We start from the raw sequence: 21,242 nt of genomic DNA, 5'->3' as shown, positions 1-21,242 counted from the left end.
TCTATTTTAATTTTTATTCATCGAATAAAATATATATTATTTTCAATGCAAACCGCAAATTGAATGCAACTTAAAATGTAACATGAAATACATTTCCTAAAAAAATATGTATTTAATCTTTAAAAAGTATATTATAATTTTATTTTAATCTTCATTATCATAATAATAAAAAATAATATAATAGTAATTACAATATAAGATATTAATAATATGTTTAGCAGCTATAGTGGACAATAAAATAATATATATATTCATATTATAGTAAAACAAATGAACGCTTGCAATCACATTTTACAACATAATATATATGCTATAGACTATAGTTATAAGTATATATTATATATCATGTGATACGAAAAATTTAAATTAAATTACAAACTTGAAACTAAACGTCATATAGAACCAAGCGAACATGATATTTTATGACATTTATAATTTTGTGTATATTTTTTTAAATTGACAGGTATGTGAATGCTTAATAAGGAATATAATATTATAGGGTATAATATTATATTAGGTACTATAATTGCAATTAAAAAGCATACCTATATAGTTGCTGTAATAGTTGGTGGATATATATTTTGAACGTAAATATATATACACGTTATAATTAAAAGGTACTTATAATCGACTTAATTATGAGTCTATATTTAATATTTAATAAATTACACACGACACAAATACGTAGTACATATTAGATCCTTATTATAATGTACTAAATCGGAAATTGTATTATAATATGACTATACATTTTAAAATGTCTTAACATAAATTTGAATTAATATTATATTACATTTTTATATCAATGACAAATAATTATATATAAGAATATGTCCAATGTTCTGTTGAATAATCTGTGTTAGACCTATGTTTATAATTATGACAATGTGGTATCACCCGTATTAGACAATACGCGGTAAACCAACTATACGCCTTACCCTCGTATTCTCTAATGACTAGGGCAGTGAAGTCGTTGCATTTGCATGTTTTTTTTAAATGGTTATATTTATTGCTGAGTGAGCTTAAAATATGTTTCATTAAACTCTTAATTTAAACCTACAAAATTTTAAAATTTTTTAATATTTTATTATAAATAATATATTATAATTGGGTTATATTTCCGTTTCTTATAAGATTTAATATTAAGTCTCATCAATTTGAACGTGGAAATCAGCTCCAAATAATTGATAGGCTAACGTTTTTATTATTCGGTTTATAATAATTAAATGCTCCTGCTCGAACACCATAAATTATATAATACACACACAGCACTACCGTTAAACCGGTTTGTGAATTCCTGATTTCCGATAATAATACAAAACTCGGCGTCTCAGTGTCGCATTCCCCTCGACTAAAATTATAGAGAAAAAACTGGTCACCGCTACTCATGACTCCATGGTTGGGAGGGGTGGGGGTGGACCCAATACGATCGTCGTTCGCCCGATATCTCAATGGCCGACAGTTGAAACTAACCACAAACATCGGTGCATCGACGACGATTTCACGTGACACCGACTCCACTCGCCAAGACAACAGGCAGACTTCCAGTTATTAAAAGAATAAACTCATCGTTAAACGTAATTGGTTAAATAATTGTAATATTCGGATGAGTATTTTCAGTGTTTAACGACACAATTAAAACAAAGTAAATGACACGATAACAGTCAAAAGATAAGAATCTGTACATTAAACAATATAATTCAAGTTATGGTGAGTACCTACCAAACATTTATTTAATGGTAAATAAGAAGGTTCTCCCTTATAAATTATAACAACATTCATCGTTAAAATTTAAAAATAATAACTGCATTGATATTATATTACCATCCATATTTAATTTTTTTTGATACTATAGCGTTCCTTGCTTAATAAAATTGTTTATTTTCAAATATATTTTTTTTAAATGTTCAACTCGTTGATCAAGTGTTAAAATTTAAATCGATTGAATAATTAAGTGTCCAGAAAATATACGATCACCTATACAATTTTTTTCAAATCCTAAATTCGATTTATCATAATTATTGTAAGTCTAGCTTAATTGCTTATGGTGTGAAGGATCTATAGATAAGGATCATATAAATTTGTGAGTATCGTGTGTGGCTGCGTTATCAATAATGTAATGTGTAGTTTTTGATAATTTAATCATAATAATAGTAGGTACTATATTATAGGTACTATATTATTACAGAGTATACGTTTTATAATAACATACAATATATGTAATGTATAGTGTAGCCGGTAGTCGTTAATTTATATTACTTTGTTCAATTCGTTATATAATATTCAGTGTAGGTATGGTGTTCAAAATTTATCTTGACTTTTCTTTTGCCCGGAATAAAAATTGTGTTTCGAAGCAGTATATTATCAGGTAGGCAATCTTCCTGTGGTAGACCCCGTGCTCATTTAACTCAAAAGTATCAAATAATACTAAATTTTATATAATACGGTGGATTAATATAATCAATTATTACATAACCCTAATCTAACCTGACCGTACCTACTAAAATCCGATGAATAAAAAAAACCAAATTTAACCCTTTTTAAACTAGTCTATATCCTTCCCAGAGGTCTAATTTGCACACAAACATTAATTTATATATAAATATATATATATTACCGTAAATGCCCGATCACTGGATAAACCTTTTTGTGCTCAGTAAATGCTGAAGTTCTTAATTTTATTCGGGCTTTTACTAAACACGTTGTGTATATCCTAGGATATACGAATTGACTTAGTATAAGCTGATCAATACACGACACATAACATTTAAGCGATAAGCTGCGTAAAAATTAAAATTATATATACTTTTCCAGAAAAAAATATTTTTGAGTGAATTCTATATAACAGCTCTTTAAATAGTTAAAATATATAAAGTGAAAGTTATAATTGATAGTAAAATATTTTTTTTTTAAATTATTACAGTTCATATAATTAGCAGAATGAGCTCCTCGATATTTATACATCTGTGGATTTGTATTTTGGTATTCTTACCATCATGTTACAGAGGTCGAGCTGAGTTCTACTTTAAAGGTATAAACCATAACTTTACCTTCAGTTTTGATTATTTTTCATACGAAAGGATATAAATGATTAAATGTTCTGTATAGATGATGGTTTGATGATAAAAAGAACTGACTGGTACAAACATCTCAAAACCAAAGAATTAGATGATCATATTAAAACATTTGTCAGCGATATTGAGAGACGTGAGGAGGATAAATTATGGTTTGGGTTAAATATGGATATTGGAAGCCCGGAGCATGGACTTTTGATCGATTCTCAGCTTTCCGAAGAACTGTATTCATTATATAGGCATGCTGAAATTGTTTCTGAAGCTTCCTCCTTTATACGCCATAGAGAATGTCAAGAGTATATACAATATAAATCTCATTAAAAAATATATTATTAATATGCATAAATTTAACGACCATTTAAATTAACTTGATAGTGGTGGAGGACAATGTGCCATAGACTTATCGAAAGTGAAACTAGACAAGACATCTTTGGGTAATATTTGTTTGTCCATGTTTTACAACAAAACAGCATGCATCGGGATGAACTTGAAGTATCGTAGTCCTGACGGTTCTTGTAACAACTTGAAACGTTACTACTCGGGAAAAGCAACCACGGCTTATAAACGTTTGCTGTTTAATAACTATATTAACAGTTTCGATAGTAATAATTATAACATTATAATTTACCTTTGTGCGTATCTAACGATGTGTTTTCATTTACTGTCCATACAGGAGTTAGGGAAGATTCTTTTTCGTCTTACAGACCCAGTCCTAGAACGCTGAGCGTTGAATTTGTCAAAGACGAGCACTCACCAGATGACTTCAAAACGATGGCAATGGCGTACTGGACGATTTTTGTAGGCCATGATCTATCTCACACGGCAATGTCTAGAATGCGTAGGATTCACACATAACCATATATTATATTGATTGATCGTAATTAATGCATGCAAATTAATGTTAAATCCTTAGTGACTAGTAATAAATCCGTGAGCTGTTGTGGAGAAAGACGGTTCCAGCTCATACCTGGAAGCATATACGACGAGTTGTGCTTGCAAGTTGTGATACCGGATGGAGATCCATTTTTCCGTGTCCCTCATCGTTGTATGCACTACGCGCGTTCGGTGCCAGCTGTGCGTTCCGATTGTACTTTTGGAGTCAAGGAACAAGTAAGAGCCATATAAGATATAAACGTATATTTATGTTGGTTATAATACTCAAAATTACGTAAATACTTACCAACTAGGTAAATTTATATACTGTCATTATAATTATAATTAAAATTTTAAAAGGGAATCTATCTACAAAATAAGAAACGGTGTCTGTTTGCAGTGGTGCACATTTTTGATACCCCTATCAAAAATTAGTGTTGAGAACTAACTTTTCAAATTCCTCTATAATCATAGATAATTTCAAATTGAACGTAACATGGTTATTTTTCGCAGATGAACCAAGCTACTCATTATTTAGATGGGTCGATGATATACGGTTCGTCGGCGAAACGGACGTGGTCGTTGAGGACCAACTTGGACGGCCAACTATTGACAAGCATAGGCTGCGATAACAAGAACCATGGCGACCAGCTACAGCCGCAGTATATGCCGCTGGAAGACACCGAATCAAACGCCTGTCAGTATGGCAGCGGCACGTGTTATAGAGCTGGTGACATCCGGGCAAATGCGCTTCCCCAATTGACGGTCATGCACACATTGTGGATGAGGGAACACAACCGGTTGGCCAAACTACTGTCCCACGTCAACCCGCACTGGGACGACGAACGTATTTTTCAGGAGGCCAGGAAAATCGTTACGGCATCCATTCAGCACATAACTTACGCTGAGTGGCTGCCAGCGCTGCTCGGGGAAAACTACACCAGGCGGAACGGGCTTGAGCTGCCGACAAAAGGCTACAGTAACGCGTACAACGAGACCACTGACCCGAGCGTCAGCAACAGCTTTGCGACCGCAATATTACCATTCGCCAATTCCATGTTAAGCGACACCATCAGGTTCGTGCAAACCTGGTATAAATATATTATTATTATTATCGTGTATATGTAGGTTTTTTCGGGTTGAGGATTTGATATACATAAACTATGAACAATTCTAGTAATTTAAAAACATTTAAAATCAGTGTGCAAATGCAAGAACAGGGAGGGGGTCACTGAAAATTACCTGAAACCATAGATTAAATACAACAGATAAAAAAACTTATAATTGAAACTGTCCGTAAAAAGATCAAAATATGTCAAAATCTTTATAAAATAAACATTATATAGTGAACATTTCAATTATCTAGAGTTTTTTAATTACAGCGAAATAAGAAAATCGCTATCTTAGAACTCAAGTAAATATCCAATCTTTTAAAAATTTGAACTTCAAACGTTCATAAAAATTTAATTTAATTTTCAGGTAGACATTTTTTTGATAAAGGTAGAAAAATGTATTAGGAATTTTAGTTAAAATTTACAAATCTTAAATTTATGGGGAAAAATGTTTATGTTTCTTATTCAAAATAAATTGCACATTTCGTAGTTTCTTATGTATTTTGTAAAATTCAAACTTTAAATAATAATAAAAAAAATTGGGACAGTTTTTTAAATACTTTTCAACTGTTATGTATATATTAAGAGCTACCTATGTATTAAATTTTCAAAATGTTTGACCCAACGGATAAAATTCTATTGACATTCCTAGAAAAAAAGACTGATGAAATTGGAAACTGTGAATGTATACAGTTCAAAACACATCAATATATTTTGAAAATGTTATAGTTTCTAGAAAATGCTACCATTTTTGTTTTAAATTTCCCTGCGATTTTGAAAACTATAGAGAATTTACAATTTTGACCTCAGGAATGCACCAACTAGATTTACTTTTCCTTCGAACAATATACTTTATGTTATACTTAACAATATACTGAGATGTTTAAGAAAATCAAAGCAGTGGTACTGCCCCAGGCGGTGATGACAGACACAAAAATAAATTAATATTAAAAAAAAAAACATCATTGTAAAGTCATTACATTCCTTTCAGAATCTAAAATATATTGTACATTTAATAATAATATGTAATAACTTTTCTTTTTTTATAAATAATAATTTTTATTTATTAATAGTTTTTCCTTGTGATTGTGAATCTCAACACTCAACATTAATTTTAATCATTTGACTTGTATGATTGTATTGAAAAATTGATTATAAGGACTGGGTAGGTGTAGTGACCATAGGCGTAACTAACCCTTTACTTTAGGGGGGGCTGGAGTCCTAAAAAAATTTAATAGAAATATGAGGTACCTATGAAAGCATAATCGCCCCCACACAAATTTAACTTTATTATACATTGACACACTTGCAATCTACTGTACAGCAGAGCGACATCCACTTACCTGCTTTTTAATTTTGAATTGTTACTTTATTTTTATATAATAATTAATAACAGTAAATAAAATAAACACATTAGTCTATATTATGTAATATGAAATATAATAAAATAGTTATGAAGATTACAAATCTATACGCCTATTCTTCAAAGCAAAGGTATTTAAAATGTTTTCTAACTCGATAACATTTGAAATATCTCTTTCAATATGTAAAAAGCTCAGTGTGTCAAAATATTTATACAGGGTGCGTCTTATGTCATTGTACCCTAGGTTTTTTTAACGATTATGGATCGATGACATAGGGTTTCGTTAAAACGAAAAAAAACGTGTTTATTTATTTTTAACAGGCAATTTTTTTATAATAATTTCAAAATTGTTAAACACGCAGGTATACCAATAGCAAAATCAATTAATTTTTTTCAAATGACAACTACTATATTTTTTAATGGATTATGGTAAAGCTTTTTTTTTCTGAAAATGTTGACGGTCAAATCATCAAGTTTGGTTCTCTAGTAGACATTCTTTTCGATAAAGGTAGAAAAACTTATGAGGAATCTTGAATAAAATTTACAAATATTAAATTTAAAGAGAAAAATGTTTATGTATTTCTTATTCAAAATAAATTGCACATTTTGTAGATTTTTACGTATTTTGTTAAAATTTGAACTTTAAATAATTATCAAAATAAATCTTGACAATTTTTTTAGTACTTTTCAACTGTCATATATATTTTAAGAACCTTGTTATAAATTTTCAAGCTTTTTGACCCTACAGATAAAATTTTATTGACATTCATAGAAAAAAAAATATCAGTTATTGTTGCTGTTGTCAGTTATATTATTAAATTTATAATCATTATTAATGGCAATAGTATTCTATATAGTAATTATGTTTTTTATTTTTTTTTCTGTGTGTCTGTCATCGCTTTTGGGGAAGTAAATATGGTTTGATTTTCGACTTCAGTTTCTTGTTTGATGTGAAAGGGAATTTAGTAGGTGTTGGGAATTATCTAGATCATATTATTTGATATAAATTATCTTTTAAAGTATCTAGGTAATTATATTACGATTTATCTAATGTTTAGCTTAGATAAAAAATGGGCTTATCTAGATAAATATTATAGTGCCCCTACAAAAATATAAAACCAATGTTATTAAAATTCTAATATAATATAAATTATTTATAAAATTAGAAGAATATATTTCTTGTTATTATTGCCGACGACGGTATTACGATCAAGGCTGGTCATTTACGATTTAAAAAGTTAAAGTTAAGTTAAAAAGTTAATTAACTGTCTTAATTAACGTGAAATTAACGAGTTAATTTTTCATTTTAAGGAGTAAGTTAAGTTAATTATTTTGTTTTTAATTTTATAATATTTCACTATTTCAGTCTATTTCGTTTTCATTTCAAAAAATATGTATCGTAAATGGTTTATAGTTAAAAATATATATATCATTCGAATCTAACTTATATAGACATACTGTATGAAGTATAAACACTATATCCTATAATTTAGTTTTGGGTTGGAAAAAAATTAAGTACGCAAGCGTTGTATAAACAAATAAACTTTTTTTTAACTTAATAAAAAGTTAACAAAAAGTGTGTATTAACTTTTAACTTAACTGAATTAACCTATAGTCAAATTAATTTTTAATTTTTAACGTTTTGTTATTGATGCATATTAACTTCACTTAACTGAGTTAAAAAAAAATTCATTAACTTGCCCAGCCTTGATTACGATAATACGAGAACCTGTGTGTGGGCATCATGCACTATCCATCGTTCTGTAGTCCAGCGGTTCCCAATTTTTTTTTGCCACCGAACCCTTATACATTTTTTTGCGGAACCCTAGTTTGATAACATAAAATTATCACCTATTAGTTTTATATTTTTATGTTTTATATGAAAAGAAAGAACAAATATAAATGAAAAACAATTATTTAATGTATTAAAAAACATTTACTGTACCTACAAAGAAATACAATGTAACTAAGTGCCTGTTTTTATCAATTTAATATTTTAATGAGAAGAATGAAATTTTTTCACATATTTTCTTAAAATATCACTAAAATTAGGCTTTATATCTGATAATTGAATGCGAAGATCTGGAGCTGCATCAAGTCTATTTCTGTATTTGTTTTTTGTGTAAGCGTAAGCTTAGTGACTTGAGTCTAGTCTCTACTAGCCATAATGAGCATATTAAAATTAATTAGGTATAGGTTTATTTCCCCATCCATTTTAAAAATAAATAAAAAAAAAGGTGGATAAGTGGATGTCGCTCTGCTGTACAGTAGGTTACAAGTGGGTCACTGTAATGGATGGTGTTAAATTTGAATTCAATGATATAATATCATTGTATAAGAAAAACGATTCTGAGCGAAAACGGTCAGGCAGCCTATGATTTTACCAAGTATATTTGATGATATTATTGTGAATAAAGTAATTAATATATAACCTATTTACGTGGAGCCTTGTTTTAAATTTTCAATCTTTAGCCATAAAAGTTAAACATTTTATACATTTTTAACCACCACAAAATAATTAATAAATTATAAATTTGATAAATTTTGTCAACATTTGAACTTTAAATGCTTGTAAAAAAAATTTGTGCCTATGTATTTTTAATATTTTTCAACTGCTATTAGAACGATATATCAGTAGCCTTATATTAAATTTTCACGCTTTTTTACCCAACAAATAAAAATTTATTGATATTTATAGAAAAAAAAACTAAAAAAATTGAAAACTGACAATGTCCGTAAACAGCTCAAAAAGAGTCAAAATATTTTCAACATTTTATGGTGTATAGAAAATGCTAATATAAACATTCAGTGAAATTTTCAAGTATCTACAGTCATTCGTTTTTTAATTACAATAAAATAAGAAAATTGTTACATGAGAAATCGAGTGAATATCAAATGTTGTAAAAATATATATTTCAGACGCTCATAAAAATTTAATTTAAGTTTCTTCTAGACCTTTTTTGTTTTGATAAAGATAGACAAACTTATGGATAATCTTATATTACATTTTCAAATCATAGATTTAAAAAGAAAAATTTTTATGAATTCTCAACTCAAAATAATTTGCTATTTTTCGTGATTTTTCCGTATTTTGTCAAAATTTGAACTTTAAATGCTTATAAATAAAAACTGTGACAAAGGATTTTTAATTTTTTTCATCTGCCTTTGAAACAATAACCTGAGAACCTTCTATTCAATTTTCAAGCTTTTTTACTCAACAGATAAAAATTTATTGATATTTATAGAAAAAAAAACTAAAAAAATTGAAAACTGACAATGGCCGTAAACAGCTCAAAAAGAGTCAAAATATTTTGTAAATTTTATGGTGTATAGAAAATGCTAATATAAACATTCAGTCAAAATTTCATGTCCCTACGGTCATTTGTTTTAGAGTTACACCAAAAACCAAAATCGATTTTCTCGAAAACAGATTTTGCGTAAAAATTCCCGTTTTTTAATTTTATGAAAATATAGGTAAATAAATATGTTTACTTTACATTTTTTTATAGAATAATGCTTACTGTACAATATATTCAAATAAAAATAAATATAAACATAATATAATATGAATACATCTTTGAAATAATTTTTTTATCTATATTTACTTATGCGTCCTGCGTCGTATTCAGCCCGCAGGCCTTAGTTTTGAGACCCGTGGTATAGAGTATAAAGTATACAATTCATAATATACATGCTATATGATTGTATTATTAAAGGAAACACTAATACCAAAAGTACTGGCTTAAAACTCTGGCGAAGTCAAACAATTCTAATAGATCATAAACGAAAAATAATGGTAACTAAGTAATTGCATTATAAACAAACGCGTCTTAATATAAGCACAAAATAATTAAGTCGTTTGTTGAAAACCTTTGAATGTAAATTAAAGATAAAGATAAATGTAAAAAAGGTGGATAAGTGGATGTCACTCTGCTGTACAGTAGGTTACAAGTGGGTCACTGTAATGGATGGTGTTAAATGATATTATAATATCATTGTATAAGAAAAACGATTCTGAGCGAAAACGGTCAGCCAACCTATGATATTACCAAGTATATTTGATGATATTATTGTGAATAAAGTAATTTATATATAACCTATTTACGTGGAGCCTTAATTTTTTTCATCTGCATTTGAAACAATAACCTAGGAGCCTTCTATTAAATTTTCAAGCTTTTTTAATCAACAGATAAAATTTTATTGATATTTATAGAAAAAAAAAACTAAAAAAATTTAAAACTGACAATGGCCGTAAACAGCTCAAAAAGAGTCAAAATATTTTATTAATTTTATGGTGTATAGAAAATGCTAATATAAACATTCAGTCAAAATTTCATGTCCCTACGGTCATTTGTTTTAGAGTTACACCAAAAACCAAAATCGATTTTCTCGAAAACAGATTTTGCGTAAAAATTCCCGTTTTTCCTTAATTTTTCTTTTGTTTTTCACGTCGCTTATGAAAACTACTGGGAAATTTTTATTTTTGACCCCCCAAAGTACCAACTAGATTCACTTTCCTATCAGAAAAGTTACTATTGAAGAATATCCAAGCACTTTTACTGTCCTAAAAGGTGATGACAGGCACAAAAATAAAAATAAAAAAAAAAAAAAAAATTACAAATTAAAAATTAAAAAAAAAAACCCATCATTGTAAAATCAATACATTCATCGCTTCGCTCAGAATCTAAAACAATAAAAATAAACATAAAAATATTATATTTATCTTTATCTAGATAAATTACATTTTTGTTATCTTTATTTTTATCAAGATAATATTTTGTTAAAATTATCTTATCTTATCTAGATAATTTTTTAGTAATCTATTCCCAACACTGGTAGTTACGTATCAAAATTGTTCTCCGGGTTACTTCACCCAAGACACACATATAAACTCTCGTTCCTACTTTAATAACACATTTGTATAATACAGTTGTTAATAAAATCAGAAATTAATTTAATTATTTTACTAGGTAAAATGTCAATGATTTTTTGACTCGGAGATGCTTTACATATTCAAATGAAATACACCCATAAGTGGATCTGCCCCAGCTAGATGATTAAGGTCGCACGGCAGTAAATAAATTAGACACCCACAATTCTAAATACACACGTAATGTTGTTGGGCCCCAGCAGACCCAGATTATGGTCCCGGGGCCCATATTTATCCTCAAAATATATTCTTTTAACGCGTCCAATACAGTAGGTAGATAAATTATTATTAATAATTATAAAACAATATGTTCTCAATTTTATATCACGAAAAAATACTATATATAATGAACTATGTTTGCCAACAATTTTGTTTGTTTTTTTTTTTTTTGAGCATTTTAGATTACCGATTAGAGATTATAAGAAATAAATATTTAGCCCTTGTAAATTAAGTATTTCAGTTAAAAGTATAAATGCATATTATACTAAAATTTAGAGGACCATAGTAGTTAAAAACTCAATGAACCGAAATTGATCATTTTACTGTCAAAATGTTCAGAAAAAAGCTTTATCAGAAACCATCAAAAACATGGTGGTTACCATTTGAAAAATAAAGTCGATTTTTATTATTGGTACAACTGCGTGTTTAAAAATTTTGAAAATGTTATAAAAAAATTGCCTGTTAAAATAGTTAAACACAATGTGAAAAATATGTCGTCTTTTTTGTTTTAACAAAATTCATATCATCAATCCATAGTAAATTGTTAAAAAAAAACCGCGTTCAATGACATAAGATACATCCTGTACATTTTTTGTGTAGTAAAACATTATACAATAATATTATAAAGTCGTTAATATGTAATGATACATTTATTTTGAAGCTAAAGTTGAAAGGGGGCCCACTAAGTGAATGGTGTCCCGGGGCCCAATTGATCCTTAATCCGGGCTTATAGGCCCAACTTCCCAACTGCTTAAAAATCGAAGACGGTCAGTTAGCCTATGATATTACACGGAAAAAAAAAATTTGGTTATACTAAAATAGTTGGATAATTTTAAGCTGGCGTAACATTTAATTTAATTGTATCAAACAATGTGTTTAGTTGAGAGTACTTAAATGTATTAGTTAAAAAGTTATAGTTGCACCAACATATTTTATAGTTATTTCAACTATATAAAATAGTAACTCAAATTTAACCATATAAGATGGTTGATGTACAAATATTGAATAGTTACTATAATTAATGTAAAAATAATTGCCAACCATACAGTTTAGTACAAGTATAGTCAACTGACTACCAAAGGCAGTACTTTTGTGAGGTTGGGATCGATGACCCCCCTCTCAATATTTTGCTCAGATTACGTACAATTAGAAATTTAACATCAGTTATTTTTTTCAATAATATTTTAAATCCCCCGTCCCTGCAGAAAGTTATGTTTTGAATACGCCGTTGTCATTATACCTTATATATATTATTCAAATGCATTCACAGGGACTAAAACTAAGGGAAATCGCCTACCCAACGCGACCAAATAAAATAAATCTCAAACTAAACGTTAAAAAAAATTAATAACTCGCAAAAAAACTTTAAAACAATTACAATACTTTGACAATATTTATGGTTTAAGAAGTATTGACCTAGTGGACCAGTGGTGGATCTAGGGGGAAGGGGGCATTTGCCCCCTCCCACCAATCGTCATAGTTCCCCTATGTCTTACACTGTGTTTAGCCAATTTTGTACTTTTTGAACTTTTTTCCCCCATACCCACCTCCACCCATAATTAAACCCTGGATCCGCCACTGTGGTGGACTCCAGAATATTAGTTTTGACATATCGGATAATACATAATAATTAGATATTAAAACGACGTAATAATATAAGAGAAAAAAAGAGTAATAAAGGATAAATCGATTAATATTACTTAACGGGTTAATGGTTTTCAATAATATTATATTATACTAATCCTACATCTTTATTAATTGTTTAAATTATGAAACGCTGCCGGTCGTCCAAACCCATATATAACATCGCACCAATAATAAACGTAATAAAATAAACGGGTAGCACGCACACGATTGCAGTGCGTCGCTTAAACATGCGTAATACGAATATTGTTCGGACGACGCTTCCGGTCGGCCAAACACTGCTCGTGTGTACATGCGTACATGTTTATGCTCCTGGTATCTGAGAGTAAAAACCCAGTTCGCACACGACCATTATTGTAATAGACAAATGTAAAGTAGGTAGTTTATAACTATTTTACTATTTAAAAAATTGCAATATTTTTTAAAAATGTAAAATTAAGAATATTATACAATTAATTTTCTTCATTTAATTAATTTTAGTAGGGGGTGCGATCGTCCTGTCGTCCAAACCACGAGCAGCCACTGCGAAACACGATAGACTGTACCAATTTTTCGTTTACCCTTTGCCCAAGGGGTGTAATTTCAATTTTTTTAAAGTTATATGCTAAAAACTATAGGAAGGATAAAAAAAATGTCTTCTGGCCAATATATATTTTACTGTAGTAAAATTACAAGAACAAATGTTATTAGATCCTTTAAACTTTCCATGTAATAATCTAGTATATTATGAATATTGTATATTATCTAATAATTCTAACTACTTAGGTAGTATTCATTCATTTAAACTTAAATATAAATAATAGACAGTAATATTACTAATTTGTGCCTATAAACATTGAAATTTTTTTTTCAAAATAACGGTCCTCACTGAGAGAAGTTGTGTACTTATATAAATTTATAAAACAAAACTTTGAAATCTTTAATCTCACATAAAATATTTTTTATAAGCCAAACATTTTTATACTTCATTTAAATCGTGTAACGATCCCAATAATACACATGATATATTATTGTGATCGTTTCGCCTTCGGCTACATTTGACAATATAAAAACTAGATAAACAATAACACATAGAAAGTCGGCCAAATAAATCAAAGTCGTATATCCTTTAGAAAACCTATGGGAATATAATGAGAGGGCAATGCGATATTGAAACCGCATTTCAATATATCCTACAACTTTAATTAAATCATAAATGTATGAATATAATATTTAGATATTGTATATGACATATGTATATATATATAATGCATAGTATCTGATTAGTGACGGATGGCGTATAACATATATTGCAAGCACGATAACAGGACACGATCCTTGGAATGACCAGGCGTGGGAATGAATTGATAATTAATTAAACGACGTCCTGTGAAATCCACAGATATGTCGATGGACTAGGGGGAAGTGGGAGAGCAGGAGGCCCTATAAAACCAGACCCGAAACGGCCTGTAGATTAGAAGTGAAACACCACAGTACAGACGAGCACCTTCACGAAAGACAACTTAACAACTTTGTCGAATTAGACTTAGAATATTTTATGCAGAAGAATTCAATAAACAACTTAAACTTTCAACCAGTATAATTATTTCGTCAACTCTACCTAAGAAATCCTCTACCAACAGTCTTGCTACCTGCAAATTATAAACTAAGCAGCTATCCCAATTGCTAGTTTATAACAATAGTTTAATAATACATTAATTATAATATCGCATAGCCATATTTGACGATACTTAAGGGGTCTTTACAGCGACATTTGTTGTCTCTGTCTTATAACAACTTATGTTACGCGACAGTTATTTGTATTTTAAAATTGTAAACTGTTTGAACATCTTAAAATATTCATAACTCGCTTTAAAATTAAAATATAATGAAAAACCTATATCATTATCTAGATCTTAACTTTAAATTTCATAAGATCTTATTTCTAAACTAACGGAGATAAACGTGTTCCACTGAGCGTCTGAGCGTAAAATTTGGTATGTTACGCACTTGTAAGACGGAAACAACAAATGTCACTGTAACGGCCCTTTAAGACCAATTTAATAAAAAAAAAATTTTTTTTCTGGCGCTGAAAAATTATTCAGGCCAAAATACAATCTAGATACATTTTAGGTATGCATACTCTGCTACACCTCAAATGACGCATCTGCCATGGCCCTAATACCGATTTTTATGTTTTACATAAACTAGGTACACCGTATCAATATGTAACTATAAAACACTCATCTATTTTTTTTGTTGGATTTTAGATTTCGAGGTTAATAATTATAGTTTACAATAACAAATATACCTACCTTCTACCTATTATATAAATTTTCAATATATTTTATTTTATTTTACACGGTTAAAATCAAAATAGAAAGTATATAAACTAAAAAGAATAAGTATTTGATAATCCTATTTTAATTTAAATACAGATACTTTAAGAAAGTATTTAAAATAATTGATCCAAGTTCTTTTTTTGAAAGTATTGAAAATACGTATTTTAGTACTTACTTATAGGTACATAATAAGTATAGTATATACTATATAGTATCCATAATAATTGCATCGTTGTTATTGGACATTTGGACCAATTATTTACACTGAAACGTTACTATCGTGTTGTATACTATTGTTATCATACAGTATATTTAATGATTCGTTAATGGTTGGTTTCATATTATTATAATATAGGTCATACACTCGTTATCATGACAATTAATATTTAAAAAATAAGATACTTCATGTTTTTGACTATTTGAGTATCTTATAATATCAGGTGGTATAGGTCAGTGGTATAATTATAAATTGTTAATGAGAGTTGGGGAGGGGTCACATAATTTTCGCAACACAAGGCTACATTTATAATATGATCCAGTAAAAATATTTAATATCGTTTTATAGTGAATTCACTAAGTACATAATCGCTATCAACTAGTATATTTTGATTTGTTCAACAAATATTTAACTAAGCTATTTACGGTTATTTTTAATTGATTGATGTAAATAAATAAATAACTGTTATAATATTATGATTGGCCCCATGTAATTATTCCATAATATTTAGGATTGATTGTGCAAGTGATTGATATATAATATATTATACTAAACGTTTTATTTTAAAATTATATACGTGTCTAACTTCGTTAAAGATGTAAACAATCTTTGGATTGTGATTGTTAATGTTTTAATGTAGTGATTACATTTAAATTTTATTATCCTTCTATGATTTTTCTTCATAACGTTTTTGTTTGATATTATTTTTTATTTTTTTTACCAACCATCACAAATATTTTTTCTATTTGTAATCGGAATACCATTCTTATCAATTAATTTATTAATTATGAATGCTTTATTCATTTTTTACATATTAGGTATAATTTTATTATTCGACGTACATAATCGTATATAATCGTATATAATCGCGGAATCGATTTCGCGGGGATTCACGGGCAACGCACGTAACAATGTCACATAATAGGTACGAGGCACTAAACAATAAAATAAGACATAAGCATCTAAATATTATAATGTTTTTATTTTAATTATTTAATTTACTATATGTGTAGACTACTGTAGGTGGTGTTGTTAAAATGTATATGAATGTTAATGTTATTCCAAAAATAATTTCCATTTTAATTATATTGATACCTACAAGTTATAGTACTATTATAATTTTCCATTTTGGATACCTGATTTAAATATCTATATTTTTTTAAATATTTTTTTCCGACGAGTAAATTTTAAGTTTAAACATTCCAAGTAATTGTCTAATGGCAACAAGATCTTTATTATAATATACTAAATCGGAAATTGTATTATAATATGACTATACATTTTAAAATGTCTTAACATAAATTTGAATTAATATTATATTACATTTTTATATCAATGACAAATAATTATATATAAGAATATGTTCAATGTTCTGTTGATTAATGTTTCTAAATAGAATCTTCACATATAGCCTACTTATAATTATTAATTTGTATGAACCTATGTTTTTGTTTAGTTTATATATGGAAGGTACTTAGACTGACTCTATCTAAAACAAATTAAATTAGCGTTGTTGAAGTACGATAGTATGTGCTTGTCGGTTCCTTCTAAATTAGAATTACTCAAGATTCTATATAACATGTACTATTTGGTTTAAATAATCGTATGGGCCACTGTTTTTTTTTTTTTAATGTAAGAAGGTAAAATTGGTGAAATAAAACTCAATCACAGTTTTAGATCAAAAACAAGTTTATTGGTAAGCGCGATTGGCGGTGTTATAATTTAGAAAAAATCAACTGTCAATTCAGCACAGATTGCTTCGTTGTCTGACCTATCTACATTTTAAAGTTGCTAAAATATATTTGCACCTATGCTACCTATATTATATTAAATAAAATTATATTGACGACAGTCTACATTGTAGACTCAACAATATATGACAATATATGATCCTACGTTTTTGTTTAGTTTATATACGGAAGGCCGAATGATCAACGCAAGTCTTTCACTAAAGGAACATTACAACCGACCAACTGGTTTACTATTAAATTACATGGACCAGCTTGTCAGAGGGCTATCTACACAGAATACACAAAAAATTGATATGCTATTTACTAAAACGGTAGGTTTTTGAAATACAATCAATATAACGCTATGGCATTACATTAGATAATCCTTTTAACAGACTATATTATACGTTTAACTTTTATAATTTAACATTAGTGATTTGAATTTTTTTTCAGCTTACAAATTACTTATACAGTGTTTATCCAAACCACGCGTTTGGAATGGACATCGTCAGCTTGGATATACAACGAACCCGCGATCATGGTATACCAAGCTACACAGAATTTAGAAAATATTGTCGACTAAAAGCTATCAGAAGTGTACAAGATTTATCCAAGATCATGGTTGAAGGCGTAAGTTTAAAAATATATTAAATATTAAATAATGATATAGTACTCAATTTATTCCTGTATATTATAATATTTAGTCAACTGATAGACTATTGAAGCAATACAAACATTGGAGAGATATAGAGCTTTTGGTAGGTGCATTGTTTGAGAAACACGAAGAAGACTCAATGGTTGGCCCAACGATGAGATGTATCATTAGAGAACAGTTTATAAGAACTAGAATGGCAGATAGATATTTTTACGATTTACCAAATATATTCAATGAATGTTAGTATATCTGAAATATTTTTAATGAATGATCCTGATTTTAACTATTTTTTTATAATATTTAAGATCAACTGACAGAAATCAGAAAAGTGACGCTTGCCAGAATCTTTTGTGACAACAGCAATAATGTCAGAATGATGCAGAAAAAAGTATTTTTGATACCTGCAATGGCTGATTTGCAACTCTGTAATTCCCAATTAATTCCAAAAATCAACATCAATCACTGGTCAGAGATGGTCGATACATTTCAAAAATAACTTTAAATTTAATAATCAATAATCAGTGGAAGTACCTTCACTGGATGGTTTGTTCCCTCAAGTAACTCAAGCCATTGCGTTTAATTTTATTTAAAAAACCTACATTAGGCTTATTGTAGGTACTTTTTTTTAGTATAGATTGTGTAAGTTATAGATTAAAAAAAATAATCAATAATCAGCCTTTAATCTAACCTTATTTTCATTTTACCTATATATCTTGTTTATAATAAATATTCTTAAATTAATTATGAGTCTAAAATTTGCTATGTTACACACTTGTAAGACGGAGACAACAAATTTCACTGTAACGGCTATAAAAATATTTTTGTCTGTCGCAGAAAAATTATAGTCAGGCCAAAATACAATCAAGATAAATTTTAGGTATGTATACTCTGCAACACCTCAAATGACGGCTCTGCTTTTGCCCAAATACCGATTTTTATGATTTACATAAACTACACCGTATTAATATGACAATATGAACTACCCACACAGCATTTGTCAATCAAAAAATTGTATAATTATTGAATTTGATATGGATTCAGATATTTAAATTTAAAAGTTAATGAATTATTGATAAAATATTTTAATTTTTACGCTGTAACCAAAACATTGAATAGTTATGAATAAATATTGGCTCAACAATATTTAATTTTTAAAGATGATTAAAAATTGAATAAATCTTAAAACTCATAATTTATTATTCAATCTTTATTATTAATATTCTACCTTTATTTTCTATTCATTGAATAAAATATATATTATTTCCAATAGTAATTGGAAATTAAATATATCTTATAATGTAACATTAAATAATTTAACTATATTAATATTTATTTTTTGTTAATAGGTACTCATAATTTATTAAATATTTATAATTATTATTCTATTTTTATTTTTTATTCATTGAATAAAATATATATTATAATTTTATTTTAATCTTCATTATCATAATAATAAAAAATAATATAATATCGATTACAATATAAGATATTAATAATATGCTTAGCAGCTATAGTCGACAATAAAATAATATATATATTCATATTATAGTAAAACCAATAAACGCGTGCAATCACAGTTTACAACATAATATATATGTTATAGGCTATAGTTATAAGTATATATTATATATTAGTGATACGAAAAATTAAAATTAAATTACAAACTTCAAACTATACATATAGAACCGAGCGAACATGATATTTTATGATATTTGTAATTTTGTGTATATTTTTTAATATTGATATGTATGTGAATGCTCAATATGGCATATGCCATATAATATTATATGGTATAATAAAATATTAGGTACTAATTGCAATTAAAAAGCATATATTATAGTTGCTGAAATAGTTGGTGGATATATATTTTGAACTTAAATTTATATACACGTTGTCATGTTATAATTGAAAGGTACTTATTAATCGACTTAATTATCATACACGCCCACTGTCGTCTGTCAATATATGTATATTATATATTAACAAATATAGGTATGTCCGCCTCATAGAATGTGCAGACGTAGCAATTATGTATAGTGAATATAGAATTATTCATCTATCACTATTCATTATTAATATAATGCACTTAAAACTAATAGTGCCTAATAAGTTATTTTAATTAACTTATTCAATATGTCATAATGCACTGCATAGACGATAGACCTATAATAAACTAATGGACATCGCATAGAGGTTTTGCCCGTTACTGTGGGCCGAAACATAATTTATATAACCCAAAACATGCTTTTTATCTCTTATAAGTTCCATGCTCATATGTTATGTTGTCTGTATTAACCATGGCAGGGTGTTAGTTTACAGGTCTATGATGCACTGACAGTATACATTGTATAATCTGCTGATACGACTCAATAGTACTAATAACTATTATTTCGAAAAATATCCTTAATATGGCTCAAGAACATGGTCTGTTGTCTGTCACTACAATAGTACCTACAATAATTTACAAAATTGCTACGGCCTAAAAGGATTGAAAAACTGTCATCATTTCGTACCAGCTATTAATATAAATATATAATAATAGCTACATACCCAGTGCTTATTATATTATTATTGTTACCGAGTAAAATCGCCGATAAAATTAATATTTTTATGACCGTTATCTGTGTGTAAAACCAATTTTTTTTATCAATTGAGTTCACGAAGACCATGTGTGTGGCATGCTTTTAAGTTTTCCTGTAAAAAAAGTCAGATAATTCAACCAGAGTTTACACCTAATACGACATTCTATTAATCTTCAAATATTTTGGTAAGTGAAACAATGTAAATTAGTTATACATAATATTATATATGAATATAGGCATATAGCGGTACCAATAGGCACTAACACTAAACAATTTTATGAATCTTCTGTTTTTTTTTAATTAAGCTTGACGTGTTATTGCCAATTTTGCTGCTGATACTGACGACTGTTTACTGTACGTATTATTAACTTATTGTCTTAATCACTATACTTTCAGTAATTCAAATATGTCAAACAATAAAAATATTAGTAGGTCTACTAAACGTAGGCGATTTTTGGAGGATCTGGAAATAGTAGATTATTTGTATGACAATGATAAAAAGGTGGATAAGTGGATGTCGCT

General features: G+C 28.2%; 1 protein-coding gene across 2 annotated transcripts; it reads left to right on the top strand.

The window, feature by feature from the left end:
* The first annotated feature begins 471 nt into the window (after window positions 1–471).
* On the top strand, window positions 472–19,253 carry LOC132935596 (peroxidase-like). 2 transcript variants are annotated; one of them, XM_061002193.1, is made up of 11 exons: window positions 472–1,710; window positions 2,924–3,031; window positions 3,109–3,370; window positions 3,450–3,676; window positions 3,748–3,912; window positions 3,988–4,184; window positions 4,461–5,023; window positions 17,662–17,815; window positions 17,937–18,113; window positions 18,188–18,377; window positions 18,444–19,253. In XM_061002193.1, the coding sequence occupies exons 2-11, from the start codon at window positions 2,941–2,943 to the stop codon at window positions 18,632–18,634; spliced, it is 2,217 nt and encodes a 738-aa protein (XP_060858176.1). In that variant the 5' UTR covers window positions 472–1,710; window positions 2,924–2,940; the 3' UTR covers window positions 18,635–19,253. The 2 variants fall into 2 exon arrangements, with proteins under 2 accessions (XP_060858176.1, XP_060858175.1); XM_061002192.1 differs by having other exon boundaries at window positions 472–3,031.
* Window positions 19,254–21,242: the final 1,989 nt, after the last annotated feature.

Source organism: Metopolophium dirhodum, chromosome 1, assembly GCF_019925205.1.
Source record: "Metopolophium dirhodum isolate CAU chromosome 1, ASM1992520v1, whole genome shotgun sequence".
NCBI classification, from domain to species: Eukaryota; Metazoa; Arthropoda; class Insecta; order Hemiptera; family Aphididae; genus Metopolophium; species Metopolophium dirhodum.
Note: the sequence above shows the minus strand (reverse complement) of the source record. Positions and strands in the feature narration are given on the sequence as shown.

Bases quoted from the DNA above. Each gene is read 5' to 3' on its own strand.
- LOC132935596 (XM_061002193.1), top strand. From the start codon at position 2,941: ATGAGCTCCTCGATATTTATACATCTGTGGATTTGTATTTTGGTATTC. The intron at 3,371-3,449 runs GTATATACAATA...TTAACTTGATAG, and splicing joins CGCCATAGAGAATGTCAAGA to TGGTGGAGGACAATGTGCCA. The intron at 18,114-18,187 runs GTAAGTTTAAAA...TATAATATTTAG, and splicing joins CCAAGATCATGGTTGAAGGC to TCAACTGATAGACTATTGAA.